Genomic DNA, 16,384 nt, shown 5'->3' on the forward strand with positions numbered 1-16,384 from the left:
TATCCTGCACGACTCAGAATCTCTCTTCCCGATGGAAATCGTCGTGTCTTCCACTCTACCGTTCCCGCTCGAAGCTTTTTGGATGATAATTTCCCATCTGATACAGACACCCTCTCTTCATCAGTGTCGGGTGCTTCCAGCACCAATTTTTTTTTCTTTCTGGTGTTTTTCTTCAAAATAAACCTTCTACTACTGTGTGATGAAGGTTTTTTATAAGTCTAAGATTTTCAGTTCTTTGTTTATTACTATAGTGATTATTCTATAATTTATATAGAATATTTATCTCCTGTGAATAATATCATTTTCCCTTAGTTAACCATTTTTTTTAACTTTTCCTTTTTCGTTATTACTAATGATCCGATCCGATGGTCATTTGTAGTTATATGTTTCCTATTTTTGGTCTTCGCATAATTAAAATGGTGATTTCTCTTTCTTTTTGTATAACCTTTTTTTTTCGGGACGCCATGTTCTTATGCTTCTTCTTCCCATAATCCATTTTTCTTCTCTTGGAAGTGATTTTTTATTTACTCGCTTATAATTAACTAATTATATGTACTGATACTGTTTTTTTTATTTCATATATTTTAGTAATTTTTACTAGGTAGACTAATTTACTATATTGTTTATTTTTCACATATATTAGTCTTCGGGAGGTCACTTATTTAACATATATTTTTGGAGTTGCCCCCTGCAGAAATGGGGTTAAAGTTAGTATTAGTTAGCGCTTTCTTCAGCCTTTTCTGGTTTAGTTCGGGTTTCTACTTGGGGTTGGGGGAGGGGATAGTCTTTTTCTTTTTTAATTTTTTCTATTGGGCTGATTCAGAACTACAAAGATGTCCCCAGTGTCGAGATTTCTGGTTCCTCTCTAATCATGTATTCCTCTTCCGATTTCATGAGCTCACATTATGGTTAACCCCTTACTTACCAAAGGGTTAATTTTTAGTTATGGCTCATACTATTAATTTTGTCTCTTGGAATACAAATGGTTTAAATCATCCAATAAAACGGAAAAAGATTTTCAAAATATTCCAAAGACTGAATGCTCATATTATCTTTGCTCAAGAGACTCATGTAAGGAAAGAGGACAGTCATCGCTTCTTTAAATTTTGGAAAAAACAACAATATCACTCAAATGCTCAAGCCAAAATTAAAGGCGTTTCAATTTTTATTGATCCCTCAATTATATTTATTCATCAAGACATTATTTCAGATCCTAATGGCAGATTTCTGTTAATTACGGGGGTACTTTTTAATAAAAAGGTCGCTATGGTTAATGTTTACACTCCAAATGTGGATTATCCTGAATTCTTTAAAACTTACTCACTTCCTTTCCTAATTTAAACGAGTATATGTTGATAATGGGCAGTGATTTTAATTTATGTTTGAATCTCATGTCGCATAGATCCACAAGTAGTCCGGCTTTACCGAATAAGTCGGCTACTATTATTAACTCTTTTATGTTGGATTCTGGGATTTCACAAATTTGGAGATTTCTACATCCAAATGATAAGGAATTCTCCTTTTTTTCACATGTACATCATTCTTTTTCCCGAATTGATTATTTCCTGATTGACTCTCGTTTGATTCCATATGTAGTTGATTGTAATTATGACATTATTGCTATTTCAGATCATGCTCCATTGAAACTTTCCATCAAGTTAATGGATACCTTTTGTACTAGCAGACAATGGCGATTTAACCCTATTTTGCTTCAAGATCAGGACTTTGTCAAATTTATAAAGGAGCAGATTGATTTCTTCTTTTCAACTAACACTACGGAAGAAGTTTCCAACGGAACTGTTTGGGACGCCTTTAAAGCTTATATCCGTGATCGGATTATTTCCTATTCGGCTGGTTTGAAAAGACGTATTAACAATGAAATACTTCTGTTGGTTGATAAAATTAAAGAAGTCGATAAAAAATATGCCGTTTCTCCCAGTAAGGAGCTGTACAAACACAGAGTTGAACTCCAATTGGAACATAGCTTATTATTAACATCCTCGATCGAAAATCAATTAATGAGAACTAGAAGTGATTTTTATATTCATAGTGATAAATCGGGTAAATTACTGGGTAACCAATTGAAATTTGATTCGGGTAAATGTCAAATTACTAAGATCCGCAAACAGGATGATACTTTTACAGTTGATCATGTTGGGATAAACCAAACCTTTCAAGAATTTTATACCTCTTTATATCACTCTGATTTTCCTCATGATTCTAATTTCATGCATGATTTTTTAAGTAAATTGAGTTTTCCGAAACTATCTCCCGAAGATTGCCTATCATTAGAAACTTCCATTTCAGAGGAAGAAATAGTAACTGCAATCTCATCATTGAATTCTGGTAAAGCACCCGGTCCCAATGGGTTTACAGTGGAATTTTTAAATTTTTTTTCCTCCATTCTTTCTTCTAAGTTGTCTAGAATATTTAAGGAAGCAATCAGTTTAGGTAAATTACCACAATCGTTTTATGAAGCCTCTATTTCCTTAATTCTTAAAAAGAATAAAGATCCTATGGATTGTACATCATACACAGACCGATATCTCTTCTGAATGTAGATCCTAAAATTTTTTCAAAAATTCTAGCTACTAGACTGGAGAAGGTGTTACCTCAAATTATTTCCATGGATCAAACCGGATTTACTAAAAATCGCTATTCATCCTTTAATATTAGGAGGTTAATGAATATTGTTTACACCCCCTGATTTACTACCACGGAATGTATTATCTCATTAGATGCTGAGAAAGCCTTTGACAGAGTTGAATGGCCTTATTTATTTAATGTTCTTGAGAAATTTAATTTTAATTTGACATTTATATCTTGGATTAAATTGTTATATTACTCCCCGGTAGCCTCGGTTTGTACAAATAATTATAGATCTCCTTTTTTTCGTCTTTTTCGCGGTACTAGGCAAGGTTGCCCTCTTAGTCCTTTACTATTTAATATTGTTCTTGAACCTTTAGCAATTGCTATTCGTGACTTGCCAAATATTGTTGGTATTACCCGTGGAAACGAAATACATAAATTACCATTATATGCAGATGATTTGTTGTTACATATCTCTAACCCGGAGAAATCAATTCCTGTTATCTTAGATCTGTTAGCTCAATTTAGTAACTTCTCTGGTTACAAATTGAATCTTAATAAGAGTGAATTATTCCCTTTAAATAAGCATGTACCTATTTATGGACGTTTACCATTTAAATTGGTTACTGATTCATTTATATATTTAGGGATAACAATTACGAAAAAATATAAAGATTTATTTAAAGCTAATTTTTTACCTTTAATTGATCAGATTAAACTTTTATTTACCAAATGGTCCCCAATCTCTTTGTCTTTGATTGGTCAGATTAATGTTATTAAGATGATCATTTTGCCCAAATTTTTGTATATATTCCAATCGGTTCCAATTTTTATCCCAAAATCTTTTTTTGATAACGTAGATTCAAAAATTTCCTCATATATCTGGCTGAATAAAAATCCTAGGTTAGGTAAAAGATATCTACAGAAATCTAAAAAGGAGGGGGGGCTCGTCCTCCCAAATTTTAGATTCTATTATTGGGCAATTAATATTCGATATTTAAAATTTTGGCTACAAGATTTGGACGCATCTTTAAACCCTCATTGGGTAAATCTTGAATCTAATTCATTACAAGGGTTTTCCTTGGGTTCGATTTTAGGAACTTTACTTCCTTTTACTTCTTTTAAATCATATAAACAAATGAACAACCCAATAGTTAAGCATACTTTACATATATGGTTTCAATTCCGAAGATTTTTTGGGTTTAATCAATTTATTCTAGCAAGTCCCATTATATCAAATTTTCTTTTTCAACCTTCCACGATGGATCAAGCTTACTTTGATTGGAAAACCAAAGGTATAATATCTTTTCGCGATTTATTCTTGGATAACTGTTTTATGTCTTTTGACCAACTCTCTAATAAATATAACTTACCCAGATCTCACTTTTTTAGATATCTACAGATTAGAAACTTTTTAATTACTGTCTCTCCTAATTTTCCACACCCCTATCCAATGGACACTTTGGAAAAAATCTTAGATTTAAATCTTTCTCAGAAAGGTGTAATAGCAATTATATATAATATAATTATGAATCTATGTCCTGATGCCTCTAATAAAATTAAAGCTGACTGGGAAAGAGAACTTGAGATTAATATACCGACTGAAAAATGGGAAAAAATTCTTCAGTTGGTGAATTCATCCTCTGTATGTGCTAAGCATAGGTTGATACAGTTTAAAGTAGTCCACAGGGCTCATATGTCCAAAGATAAACTATCTCGTTATTACTCTTATATTAATCCAATATGTGACAGATGCCATTCTGAGATTGCTTCTTTAACCCACATGTTTTGGTCATGTCCCTTGTTGGAGAAATATTGGAAAGATATTTTTGATATTATTTCAACGGTCCTAAATATAGACTTACAACCTCATCCAATTACTGCTATCTTTGGACTACCAATGATAGACTTAAATAATTTAACCTCTTTATCACAAAGGATGATTGCATTTCTTACTTTAATAGCTAGAAGGTCCATTTTGTTGAATTGGAAAGAGATCAACCCTCCTACTGTATTTCATTGGTTTTCACAAACTATGGTGTGTTTGAATTTGGAGAAAATTAGAAGTGCAGTTTATGACCCTTCTATTAAGTTTGAAAAAATTTGGAGGCCATTCATTCAGCATTTTCATTTGATGTAATTTGATCATTTCCAAACTTGTTTTATTTCTCTGTACTGTTGTTGGAGGGGAATGGAGTCGCCGGCACTGAGGTTTTCTTCTTTTCCATTTTCAAGTTATTAGTTTTGCCCAAGTCTTTTAGTTTAGTTGATTTTTTTTTTCTTTGAGGATGGTTTTTTTTTTGTTTTGTTTTTTTTTTCTTTTTTTTTCTTTCCTTTTTTTTTGCTTTGTATTATCCGTGATTAGTTCTACATGTATGGGAGCTTTGTTAATTTCTACTATTTGGTTTTGCAATTACTTTTTTTAAGTGTAACAATGTATCTCCTATTATCTGTATTATTGCTATGTTTTGTTTCTGTATTCTGAAATTAATAAAAAGAATGAGAAAGAAAGAAAAGATCATTACTAACATCTCCATGATCACCTCAGCTACCTCTTTCAGACCCTTGGGTGTACATCATCTGAGCCTGGTGACTTATCCACCTTCAGACCTTTCAGCTTCTCAAGAACCTTCTTCCTAGTAATGGTAACTTCACACACTTTAGGGTCCTTGACACTTGGAACTTCCACCATACTGCTGGTGTCTTTCACAGTAAAGACTGATGTAAAATACTTGCAACACACATCAAAGTTGCTGGTGAACGCAGCAGGCCAGGCAGCATCTCTAGGAGGAGGTACAGTCGATGTTTCAGGCCGAGACCCTTCGTCAGGACTAACTGAAGGAAGAGCTAGTAAGAGATTTGAAAGTGGGAGGGGGAGGGGGGAGATCCAAAATGATAGGAGAAGACAGGAGGGGGAGGGATGGAGCCAAGAGCTGGACAGGTGATTGGCAAAGGGGATATGAGAGGATCAAGGGACAGGAGGTCCGGGGAGAAAGACGGGGGGGGGGGGACCCAGAGGAAGGGCAAGAGGTATAGTCAGAGGGACAGAGGGAGAAAAAGGAGAGTGAGAGAAAGAATGTGTGAATAAAAATAAATAATGGATGGGGTACGAGGGGGACTTGGGGCATTAGCAGAAATTAGAGAAGTCAATGTTCATACCATCAGGTTGGAGGCTACCCAGACGGAATATAAAGTGTTGTTCCTCCCCCTCGTACCCCATCATTTTTTTTTTATACACACATTCTTTCTCTCACTCTCCTTTTTCTCCCTCTGTCCCTCTGACTATACCCCTTGCCCATCCTCTGGTTTCCCCCCACCCCTGTCTTTCTCCCTGGGCCTCCTGTCCCATGATCCTCTCATATCCCCTTTGCCAATCACCTGTCCAGCTCTTGGTTCCATCCCTCCCCTTCCTGTCTTCTCCTATCATTTTGGATCTCCCCCTCCCCCTCCAACTTTCAAATCTCTTACTCACTCTTCCTTAGTCCTGATGAAGGGTCTCGGCCTGAAACGTCGACTGTACCTCTTCCTAGAGATGCTGCCTGACCTGCTGCGTTCACCAGCAACTTTGATGTGTGTTGCTTGAATTTCCAGCATCTGCAGAATTCCTGTTGTTTGATGCAAAATACTTACTCAGTTTGTCTGCCATTTTGTCGTTCCCCCATTACTAGCTATCCAGCATAGTTTTTCAGCAGTCCAAAATCTGCTCTCGCCTCTTATTTACACTTTATGTGTCTGAAGAAATTCTTGGTGTCCTCTTTAATATTATTGTCTAGTTATTTTCATATTCAGAAATCATATTGATTTCAAATCAATTATGATTCACTGCACCACACCATGAGCAGCTCTAAAAAGCCATCTTGTAGACACTCCAGAAATTCCCCCTTCTGGAATTCAGCACCAACCTGATTTTCCCAATCTACCAGCATATTGAAATCCCCCATGACTATTGTAACATTACCCTTTTGGCATACATTTTCTATCTCCTATTGTAATTTGTCGACCACATCCTTACTAATATTTGGGAGTCTGTATCCAACTCTCATCAGGGTCTTTTTAACCCTTGTAGTTCCTTAGCTCTATCCACAAAGATTCAACACCTTCTGACCCTATGTCACCACTCTCTAATGACTTGATTTCATTTTTAACCAACAGAGAAACACCGCGCCCTCTGCCTTCTTGCCTGTCCTTTCAATACAATGTGTATCCTTGGACATTAAGCTCCCAGCTATAATCATCTTTCAGTCATGATCCAGTGATTCCTACAACATCATCCCTACCAATCTGCAACTGTGTCACAAGTTCACCTATCTTATTCCACATAGTGCATGCATTCAAATAGAAGCACCTTCAGTATTCTCCCTTTTCGATTTTGTCTGTTTTTTACATTGCAGCTCATCCTGTTGACTGTTGTGTATAAAACCCTTTTAGTGGCCAACTCTGGAAATGCAGTTCGTTAGCCCCTTGCTAACAGCCACTAGATTCTGCGGTGAGAAACCCACCTTTCTCAGGCTTCATATGTCTACAGCGTATACAACTTTAGTCCAATCAAATCCTTGAGGCTGGGATGCCTTTCCCACCCAAACCCCGGTCTGTGTGAATGCTGTGTGATTTACTGCTGCCGACAATCGCCTGTTGCAAAAAATAACAGAATGTACACTGCATACAATTAATCACGAATATATTTAAGAATGCTGACTTAGGCAAACAGTTATTAAAGGAAAGAAAGAAAAAAACAAAAGGGTCCATTATACTTAAACAGCGCACGGTGGAGCTCAAATCTTGAACTTGTCTGTAACTCACCCGCTGGACCTTTGGTCTGTGTGAAAACACACACCACCTTTTGAAGGTCATTTGAAATCCATCTTGAACAAATGGGCTCTCCCATGGGAGTATTGGCCCTTCCTCCTCAAAGCCATTCATCTGCACAAAGCACCTTGGTGCAACAGGAACGGTATCTTCCATCTTCTTCACCCAGCTCCCGCCAACAAAGCCCTCTCTGCCCCGGGTTCTCTAAAACCTTCTCCCAATTCTACCTTCCTGATTGGCTGACACATTTCTAAGTTGAAAAATAAAGGCTCTTATCTCAAATCCAAACAAGCTGAAGCAGAACAGCCTGCTCTTACATGAAGTACCTACAGCATTGAACTAACGCCCTGGTTAAGATTTTATATCTGTACACACACGGGTGCTGGGATATCAGGGAACGTTCCTTTAATATTAATTTCAGTATATGTGAGCCCGAGTGTGTGGGACTGCTGCGTTAACAATGTGTGTTACTCACTGGTAGCCGAACTTGTTCATGGCAATGGAGACATGCTTCGGGTGATCAGGGTCGCAGGTGTAAATGTTGTGGTCGTTCTCTGGGATGAGATCCACGTCGTGGAGGAAGAGGCAGTCCCAGTCCTCATCCTTCATCGCTTCCTTCACGCCCACATTCAGCAGCTTGGCACGGTTGAAGGTCTCGTTCCAGCCTGGGCAGCGGGAGAGCGATGGGGAGCACATTATCCAAACTGGAGATACTGGACTGGACCAGCGAGTTGGTCATTCAGCCCCTCTAGATTCTGCTACATGGCTACAGGAGAAGGTTGTTTAGGCTGTCATCCACCTGGAACATGGGGACAGGAGGAGGTCATTCAGCCCCTTTCCTATCTAGTACACAGGGACAGGAGACCTTTATAGCTGTTAGAGGTTTGTGGTAGGTAGGGAGAGGAATTGGAATGTTATTAGCATCAGAATCCTGTCACAGGGGAGGGTGATGTCAGGGGGTGGGTTTGGGAGGGGTGGACATCGGATTCGTCATGGTGGAGGTAGGGAACAGAGTTGTGGGTGGGCATGGAGAAAGGTTGGATGTGAGAGGTTGTAGCTGAGAGAAAGCGGTGAACAGGTAGGAAAGTGTAGGGAGCTGGTGGTTGAAGGGTGTGTGGAAGTTTGGTGAGTGATTAAAAGGGTTGGAGGTTTGGTGGTTGTGGCAAGGTTTAGGGGGTGGGGTGGTTGAAGGCTGGGGAGGAGTAGGACAGAGTGAGGAGGATTGCAGGGCTGAGGAGGAGTGGTGAATGTTTGGAGAGTGCAGGGAAGGCTGAGAGGTGGGGAGAGGTATGTGAGTGGAAAAGTGGGGAGGGTTATGGAGGAGGAGTGGGTGTTAGAAGGGTTCGGGGGGTTTGGAGGGTGAGAATGTTTAGGGAGTGATGAGGGATGACATTGAATGTCCTGATGAAGGGTCTCGACCCAAAGTGACGACAGATCATTTCCCTCCCCAGGTACTGCCTGACCCCCTGAGGGATGAGGGGCGGTACTGAATGTCCTGATGAAGGGTCTCGACCCAAAGTGACGACAGATCATTTCCCTCCCCAGGTACTGCCTGACCCCCTGAGGGATGAGGGGCGGTACTGAATGTCCTGTTGAAGGGTCTCGACCCAAAGTGACGACAGATCATTTCCCTGTCCAGGTGCTGCCTGACCCCCTGAGGTCCTCCTGCACTTCCTGGGTAGGGTGTGTCATCTCTCTTGTGTCTGTCTTTATAGGGTGTGTGTGGGGAACGGTTGCAGATGAGAGTGGAGGTAGAGTGGAAGAGGGTGGAGGTATTGTGGTGTGAGGGATTAGCAGGGAGGAGTGGGGTTTGTATAGAGATGGGGAGGGAGAGGACAGTCCCACCTGGTGGATAACACAGAACCCATTCTGTACAGATTGGAGGGGTGGGGAGTGATTAGGAGGGTTGGAGGGTGGGTGGGGAAGGGTTGAGTATGGTGGGGAGGAGAGAGAGGAGTTGGGTGGGGGGGAGAGAAGAGCTGGGTGGGGTGGGGGAGAGGAGGTGGGGTGGGGAAGGGGAGTGGGGTGGGGAGGGGAAAGGGGAGTTGGGGAGGGGAAAGGGGAGTTGGGTGGGGGAGGGGAGGGGAGTTGGGTGGGGGAGCAGAGGGGAGTTGGGTGAGGGAGGGGAGGGGAGTTGGGTGGGGGAGGAGAGGGGAGTTGGGTGGGGGAGGAGAGGGAAGTTGGGTGGGGGAAGGAGAGGGGAGCTGGGTGGGGGAGGAGAGGGGAGTTGGGTGGGGGAGGAGAGGGGAGCTGGGTGGGGGAGGGAGAGGGGAGCTGGGTGAGGGGGAGCGGAGTTAGGTGGGGGAGGGGAGGGGAGTTGGGTGGGGAAGAGATGGGTATGGTGGGGAGGGGAGAGGAGCTGGGTGGGGAGGGAAGAGGGGAGTTGGGTGGGGGAGCAGAGGGGAGTTGGGTGGGGGAGGGAGAGAGGAGCTGGGTGGGGAGGGGAGAGGAGTTGGGTGGGGGAGGGGAGAGGAGTTGGGTGGGGGAGGGATGGGTATGGGGGGAGGGGAGAGCAGCTGGGTGGGGAGGGAAGAGGGGAGTTGGGTGGGGGAGCAGAGGGGAGTTGGGTGGGGGAGGGAGAGAGGAGCTGGGTGGGGGAGGGGAGAGGAGTTGGGTGGGGGAGGGGAGAGGAGTTGGGTGGGGGAGGGATGGGTATGGGGGGAGGGGAGAGCAGCTGGGTGGGGAGGGGAGAGGGGAGTTGGGTTGGGGAGCAGAGGGGAGTTGGGTTGGGGAGCAGAGGGGAGCTGGGTGAGGGGGAGGGGAGTTAGGTGGGGGAGGGGAGGGGAGTTGGGTGGGGGTGGGAGAGAGGAGATGGGTGGGGGAGGGAGAGAGGAGTTGGGTGGGGGAGGGATGGGTATGGTGGGGAGGGGAGAGGGGAGTTGGGTGAGGGAGGGAGAGGGGAGCTGGGTGAGGGGGAGGGGAGTTAGGTGGGGGAGGGGAGGGGAGTTGGGTGGGGGAGGGAGAGAGGAGCTGGGTGGGGGAGGGTAGAGGAGTTGAGTGGGGGAGGGATGGGTATGGTGGGGAGGGGAGAGGAGCTGGGTGGGGAGGGGAGAGGGGAGTTGGGTGGGGGAGCAGAGGGGAGTTGGGTGGGGGAGCAGAGGGGAGTTGGGTGGGGGAGGGAGAGGGGAGTTGGGTGGGGGAGGGATGGGTATAGTGGGGAGGGGAGAGGGGAGTTGGGTGGGGGTGGGAGAGAGGAGATGGGGTGGGGAGGGAGAGAGGAGTTGGGTGGGGGAGGGATGGGTATAGTGGGGAGGGGAGAGGGGAGTTGGGTGGGGGTGGGAGAGAGGAGATGGGTGGGGGAGGGAGAGAGGAGTTGGGTGGGGGAGGGATGGGTATGGTGGGGAGGGGAGAGAGCAGCTGGGTGGGGGAGGGGAGAGGAGTTGGGTGGGGAAGGGATGGGTATGGTGGGGAGGGGAGAGGAGCTGGGTGGGGAGGGGAGAGGGGAGTTGGGTGGAGGAGCAGAGGGGAGTTGGGTGGAGGAGGGAGAGGGGAGCTGGGTGAGGGGGAGGGGAGTTGGGTGGGGGAGGGAGAGAGGAGCTGGGTGGGGGAGGGATGGGTATGGTGGGGAGGGGAGAGGGGAGTTGGGTGGGGGAGGGAGAGGGGAGCTGAGTGGGGAGGGGAGAGGGGAGTTAGGTGGGGGAGGGGAGGGGAGTTGGGTGGGGGAGGGAGAGAGGAGTTGGGTGGGGGAGGGATGGGTATGGTGGGGAGGGGAGAGGGGTGTTGGGTGGGGGAGGAGAGAGGATTTGGGTGGGGAAGGGATGGGTATGGTGGGGAGGGGAGAGGAGCTGGGTGGGGAGGGGAGAGGGGAGTTGGGTGGGGGAGGGAGAGGGGAGCTGGGTGAGGGGGAGGGGAGTTAGGTGGCGGAGGGGAGGGGAGTTGGGTGGGAGAGGGAGAGAGCAGCTGGGTGGGGGAGGGGAGAGGAGAGGGGAGGGGAGAGGAGTTGGGTGGGGAAGGGATGGGTATGGTGGGGAGGGGAGGGGAGTTGGGTGGGGGAGGGAGAGAGGAGCTGGGTGGGGGAGGGGAGAGGAGTTGGGTGGGGGAGGGATGGGTATGGTGGGGAGGGGAGAGGGGCGTTGGGTGGGGGAGCAGAGGGGAGTTGGGTGGGGGAGGGAGAGGGGAGCTGGGTGGAGGGGGGGAGTCAGTCCCACCTGGTGGATGACGTAGAGCCCGTACTGTAGCTGCTGCCGCTGCAGGAAGGGGTGCAGGTAGTAGAGGAAGTGCCGAAGGTGAGGCTCCCTGTGTCGGTGTGGAACAATCACAGCTGTCCGGTGACGGGCCTGGCAGTTCGGCGGTGCATAGAACCCTCCCGGCCTCACCAGAGGGTTCCGGACCTGGATCTCATCAGTGAGGGCGTCCGGTTAAAGGAAATGGCCAGTGGGCCAACTGTGGGGGTGGAAGGTAGTGAGAGGGGTCAACGAGGAGAGGAAGGGGTGCAGAAGCAGAAGGGGGGTGTTAGAGAGGAGAAAGGAAGGGGGGCAGACATGGGAGAGGATGGTGAGAGAAGGGTGTGGGACAGGAGGGAAAAGGATGGGTGAGGGGAGGGGATTGTGAGAAGGGTGGGGAGGAGGAGAGGGGAGGGAATATGTTGGTGATGGGGTGTGGGGGAGGGGGGAGAGAATGAATGAATGAATGAATGAATGAATCAGGGCCAAAAAAAGCCAGCCAGAACATTCTCCCCACCTCAATCCAACATTCACACCCTCTCCCTCCTCGTTGCACGTCTGTCTTTTCATTACAACTCCACTGCTCTTCTTTCCTGCTTTCTCACATCACTGGCTGGTTCCCTGATTATGCACATTGACTGGTTCTTCATTTTCTGTGGCCACAGTTATTTTAAACTGTGAGTTTTTCTTCCAGCTACACAGTACAGGATCATCCATCCTTCTTGTCTGCTCTGGCCAATATAACTGACCCCAACACTTGGCACATCCATGCATTCCCTTCTAGTTTCTGCATTTTCCTAATAGTCTCTTGAAAATTGTTATCACATTTACCTTCACCATCACCTATGGCTTGCATTCCAGGTACCTACCACTCCTCAGGTACAAAAAAACTTGCCTCATAAATCTCTTTTAAACCTTCCCTCTTTCACCTTAAGTTTATAGAAACATAGAAACATAGAAAATAGGTGCAGGAGTAGGCCATTCGGCCCTTTGAGCCTGCACCGCCATTCAGTATGATCATGGCTGATCATCCAACTCAGAACCATGTACCAGCCTTCCCTCCATACCCCCTGATCCCTTTAGCCACAAGGGTCATATCCAACTCCCTCTTAAATATAGCCAATGAACTGGCCTCAACTGTTTCCTGTGGCAGAGAATTCCACAGATTCACCACTCTCCGTGTGAAGAAGTTTTTCCTAATCTCGGTCCTAAAAGGCTTCCCCTCTATCCTCGAACTGTGACCCCTCATTCTGGACTTCCCCAACATTGGGAACAATCTTCCTGCATATAGCCTGTCCAATCCCTTTAGAATTTTATACGTTTCAATCAGATCCCCCCTCAATCTTCTAAATTCCAACGAATATAAGCCTAGTCGATCCAGTCTTTCATCATATGAAAGTCCTGCTTTCTGTGTCTGTACCTCGACATTACACAGCTGGGGAAAGAGACTCTCACTGTCTGCCCTATTTACCTGTAATGCTGCTGCTGTTTTGGGGCTGCACTGAAGGACCCCATCTGTCTGCCCTTGGCCACGAAACCAATTCTGGTCTTGTTTCCACGGGTTCCTTCATCGTGTCAGTAGCCCTGATTCCAGCCAGCAAAGATCTCTGAGTCATTGAGGCATGCAAGCCTCCAAACCTTGACAAGACCGTGGTCCCCTTTTATAAACTTTCAGCTCACTCATTCCAGAGAAAACATCCCCAATTAATACTCTGTAATCCAGGCAGTATTCCGGTAAACCTCGTCTGCACTCTCTCCATGGTCTCCTGTAATGAGATGACCAGAACTGCACACAATACTCAAGAAGTAGCCTAACCAAAGTTTCATATTCTGCAAGAGTTTGATACAGACTTTTATAAAGAACACCTCCACTGATGAAGCATGCTGTCCATCTACCTCTGTTGTTACTTTCAGGGAGCTGTAAATCTATGTTATCTAGGTCCTGGACACAAGGTATTCATCTGATTATGAAAAAGGCATGTCAGCGACTAGGAGTTTGAGGAGCTTTGTTATGTCACCAAAGACTCTCGTAAATTTCTACAGATGTAACATGGAGAGCATTCCGACTGGTTACATCACCGTCTGTTATGACGGGGCATCTGCACAGGATTGCAAGAAAGCCAAAGAGAGTTGTGAACTAAGCCAGATCCATCATGGGTCTCTCGAGTACTCGGCCATGCACACTACCTCAGTATTTTTGTACTACTTATTTAAGATAATAGTTTTAATGTACTTCTCATTATAATTTATATTATTTTTATCTATTGCACTGTACTGCTACAGCAAAACAACACATTTCATGACGTATGTCAGAGACATTAAACCTAATTCTGATTCTAATTCAGTGGATGCATCCCAAGTTCCCTCTGTACACCAAGGGTCCTGCCATTAACTATACCATTTCCTGTTACATTTGATCTCTCAAAGTGCAACATCTCACACTTGTCCGTATTAAACTCCGTCTGCTACTTCTCTGCCCTCAGTCCCAACTAATCTCTCTCCTGCTGAATCTAAATCCTGCAAGCAACCCTCTTCACTCTCCACAACTCCACCAAGTTCTGTGCTGTCTGCAAACATACAAATCAGCCCACCCACATTTTCATCCAAATCATTTAAATATATCATAAACAAGGGAGTTCTCAACACTGATCCCTGTGGAACATCACTGATCACAGACCTCTAGTCAGAATAACGCCCCTTCACTGCTACTCTATCTTCTACGGGGTGTATGGGGTGTCAGGGAGGGGTAGCACCTCTGCTGGGGGAACATGTCGCGTCCTTTTTAAGGCGGTTAGTCCACCTTTGGTCCCTACCTGGCACTCAGCTCTCACCTGTGGCTCCCTGTAGCTGTTTGCATGCGACAGCGGCCACACCCCGGGCAACGGCTTCGACAAGCCAGCTAAACCAGGTGAGGGTAGCCAACGGGTCTCAAACCCTCGGTGAGATAGGGAGTTGTCTATCCCAGCATGTGAAGGCAGACTCCGGCGGATTGAGCGGACGAGACCAATGGAAGGTCCAACGGTCAAGAAGGCGGTCTCTGCAAGCGTCGTGGAACGTGTAGAGCAGGACAAGACACAGAAGACGTCCTGGTCATCCACTGTGACTAGTCCCATTTCCAGCCGTCACGACTCTGTCTTGCCACTGGATCCAGATGGGAATTGGGAAGAGACAGTGAGGCTGACGCTGCACAACTCTCCCTCACTTAAACCCAAATCACGCGCTAGTCTCGACACCATCAATAATGGTGTCGAGGTCGTCACCAATGTACGATGGACGAACAACAACAACAACAACAACATCTTTTACAGGCAGACAATTTTTGAATCCAATCTACAAAGTCTCCAGGGGTCGCATGTGCCTTAATCTTCTGGATCAACCTACCATGAAGGAACTTGTCAAAAGCCTTCATTCAAATCCAAGATCACAACATCAACTACCCAACCCTCATCAATGACTTTTGTCACCACCTCAAAAGCTCAGGTTGATAAGAACAGGACAAAGCCATGCTGACCATCTATAACAAACGCCTGCCTTTTCAGGTGTGCATATAACTTATCCAGAAGAGCTTTCTCTGTAGCTCTCCTTTCACAGATGTAGGACTTACCTGCCTACAATTTCCTGTTTGTCCCTATTGAGCTTCTTTTAGGTTGTAGTACCCAAAGCTGCAACCCTAGAAGTCCTCGTTTTCAAATTTGCTGCCTAACTTGCTAACTTCTCTTTGCAGGACCTCATCTGTTTTGTGCCCATATTATTAGGAACAAGAACAAAAACATCTGGAGCAATAGGTTGAGGAGTGTCTGACAAATGAATCCCCCACCATCTTACTTTGCCTTCCCTGCTGTACATTTTGGTGAACCCAGTCCTCATCCCACCTCCATTCATTGCTTCCCCACTCCTATCGTTTCCAATACCCTCCTCATTCTCATCCCTTTGCCTCCACCACACCCACATACCCATTGCCTGACTCACAGCTCACATTATCAACATTCCTCCACCTCAACCCCCCCAACAGACAGACAGACAGACACACACACACACATATTTGAGCCGCTTACCTAGATGGGGAGGTTGCTGGGGGCAATAGAAGAGGTGTTGGGTCTCTGGTATGGGCTGCTGAATCAGGCTGATGTTGGTGTAGACGTCCTGCGTCCTGGAGTAGTCCCAGACAGGCTGGGACCCCCGCCACAGCAGGGATGCCACGCTGCGGATCCCGCCGAACGTGTAATAAAGCAGGAACAGGAGCTGTGAGGCCAGGAGTAGGCCAAAGGTGCACTGTCGGTCCCAGCAGGAGGGCAAGGAGAGGCACCGCATCATCCTGAAGTGTGTGCTACAGCCGTCAGCCTCAGGACCCTGTAAACAGAGCAAAGTCTGTAAGGGGGAGTCATTAACCCCCACTTCTGTAATGGAAGAGTTGTTAATCCTAGGAATTATTAATCCCAGGATTGTAAAGGATGGGAGAATGAATATGAGCCATTAACACTGACGTTGTAATGGAGGAAATATTATAGCAGAGGACCTGGATGAGGGGACAGACAGCTGGGATGATGATGTTGTTAGGCAGAATCAGGGTGATGGACAGCTGCATTTGAGAGGGTCATGGTCAGTTCTGTGTGAATGAACATTTTAAATAAGCTGAAATGCCGGAAATTTGAAAGGTAAAGATACAGAAAATGCCGAAACACTCAGCAGGTCTGGCAGCATCTGTGAAGAGAGAAAGTCAACGATTCACTTGGCCAGAACCATTCTGACATCCATGAACTTTCTAAACTGACTGTGTCTCTTTCTACAGATGCTGTCTGACCTATTGAGTATTTCTAGCATTTTGA

The 16,384-nt window shown here is 45.7% G+C and overlaps 1 protein-coding gene across 1 annotated transcript in view; it reads right to left on the reverse strand.

Annotated features, from left to right (window-relative positions):
* The window catches only part of LOC140210160 (beta-1,4-galactosyltransferase 3-like), a 45,541-nt gene that overhangs the window by 15,486 nt on the left and 13,671 nt on the right, over nucleotides 1–16,384 (reverse strand). The window contains 4 exon segments of the mRNA XM_072279060.1: nucleotides 7,871–8,057; nucleotides 11,540–11,740; nucleotides 11,743–11,778; nucleotides 15,614–15,908. Coding sequence (XP_072135161.1) covers nucleotides 7,871–8,057; nucleotides 11,540–11,740; nucleotides 11,743–11,778; nucleotides 15,614–15,872 — 683 coding nt within the window. The 5' untranslated portion in view covers nucleotides 15,873–15,908.

This window comes from Mobula birostris, chromosome 14 (genome assembly GCF_030028105.1).
Source record: "Mobula birostris isolate sMobBir1 chromosome 14, sMobBir1.hap1, whole genome shotgun sequence".
Lineage (NCBI taxonomy): Eukaryota > Metazoa > Chordata > Chondrichthyes > Myliobatiformes > Myliobatidae > Mobula > Mobula birostris.